This window comes from Aptenodytes forsteri, unplaced genomic scaffold (genome assembly GCF_000699145.1).
Source record: "Aptenodytes forsteri isolate BGI_AS27 unplaced genomic scaffold, ASM69914v1 Scaffold276, whole genome shotgun sequence".
Taxonomy (NCBI): domain Eukaryota; kingdom Metazoa; phylum Chordata; class Aves; order Sphenisciformes; family Spheniscidae; genus Aptenodytes; species Aptenodytes forsteri.
The window spans coordinates 576,234-576,870 of record NW_008795479.1 but is presented as its reverse complement, the minus strand read 5'-3'; the positions used below and the strand labels follow the sequence as shown (position 1 = coordinate 576,870).

The window sequence follows — 637 nt, the reverse complement described above, 5'->3', positions numbered from 1 at the left end:
GAGGAAACACGTAAGCCTCCGGCGCTCCCCGCGGCTCCAAACCCAGAGTTGCGCAGTACCGGGTGGGGGTTTTGATCATCTTTTACCTTTTCTTTTAGAAAAAAAAAAAAAAAAAGGAAAAAAAAAAGAAAAAGAAGAGAAGGAAAAAGCTTGGATCCCACCGAGCAGCCGCCGGGCGTCAGGGAGCCGTCTGCAGCATCAAGTTCCTCAGGAGTTTCTGGCGCCCGACCTCGTAATCCTCCTCGTCCACATTGACCAGCAGTTTGATGGCTTCGTGGCCCACGGCTTGTTTGAGCGAGTCCGGGATGAAGAAGCCCTTGAGGGCTTCCAGCAAAGAGCCGTTGATGTAATCGCGCCAGAACGCGTCGAGGTAGGTGAGCTCTGAGAATTTTATGTCACAGATGATGGAGCCCAGGTCCCGGGACTTCAGGATGGTGTTGGCCTGGTTGAAGCGTTCGAACTGACGCTCCAAGGGGTCCTGCTTGTTGGAGAAGACGTTGCCTTGAAGCGCCGTCTCGTGCTGGCAGTACTCGGCTCGGACTCGCAGGCGGATGTCTGAGGGAAGCGGGGAGGGCGGTGAGTGCTCCGGCGTGGGGCCGGGAACCCGAAACAGTCCCCCCCGACCCCCCCCCACCCC

The 637-nt window shown here is 57.3% G+C and overlaps 1 protein-coding gene across 1 annotated transcript in view; it reads right to left on the bottom strand.

Annotated features, from left to right (window-relative positions):
* Nucleotides 1–98: 98 nt before the first annotated feature.
* Nucleotides 99–637, bottom strand: part of DEDD (death effector domain containing) — a 12,445-nt gene continuing 11,906 nt past the window's right edge. Inside the window, exon 5 of the mRNA XM_009281244.2 lies at nt 99–555. Within this exon, the coding sequence (XP_009279519.1) occupies nt 179–555 (377 nt within the window). The 3' untranslated portion in view covers nt 99–178. The remainder of the gene's footprint in view (nt 556–637) is intronic.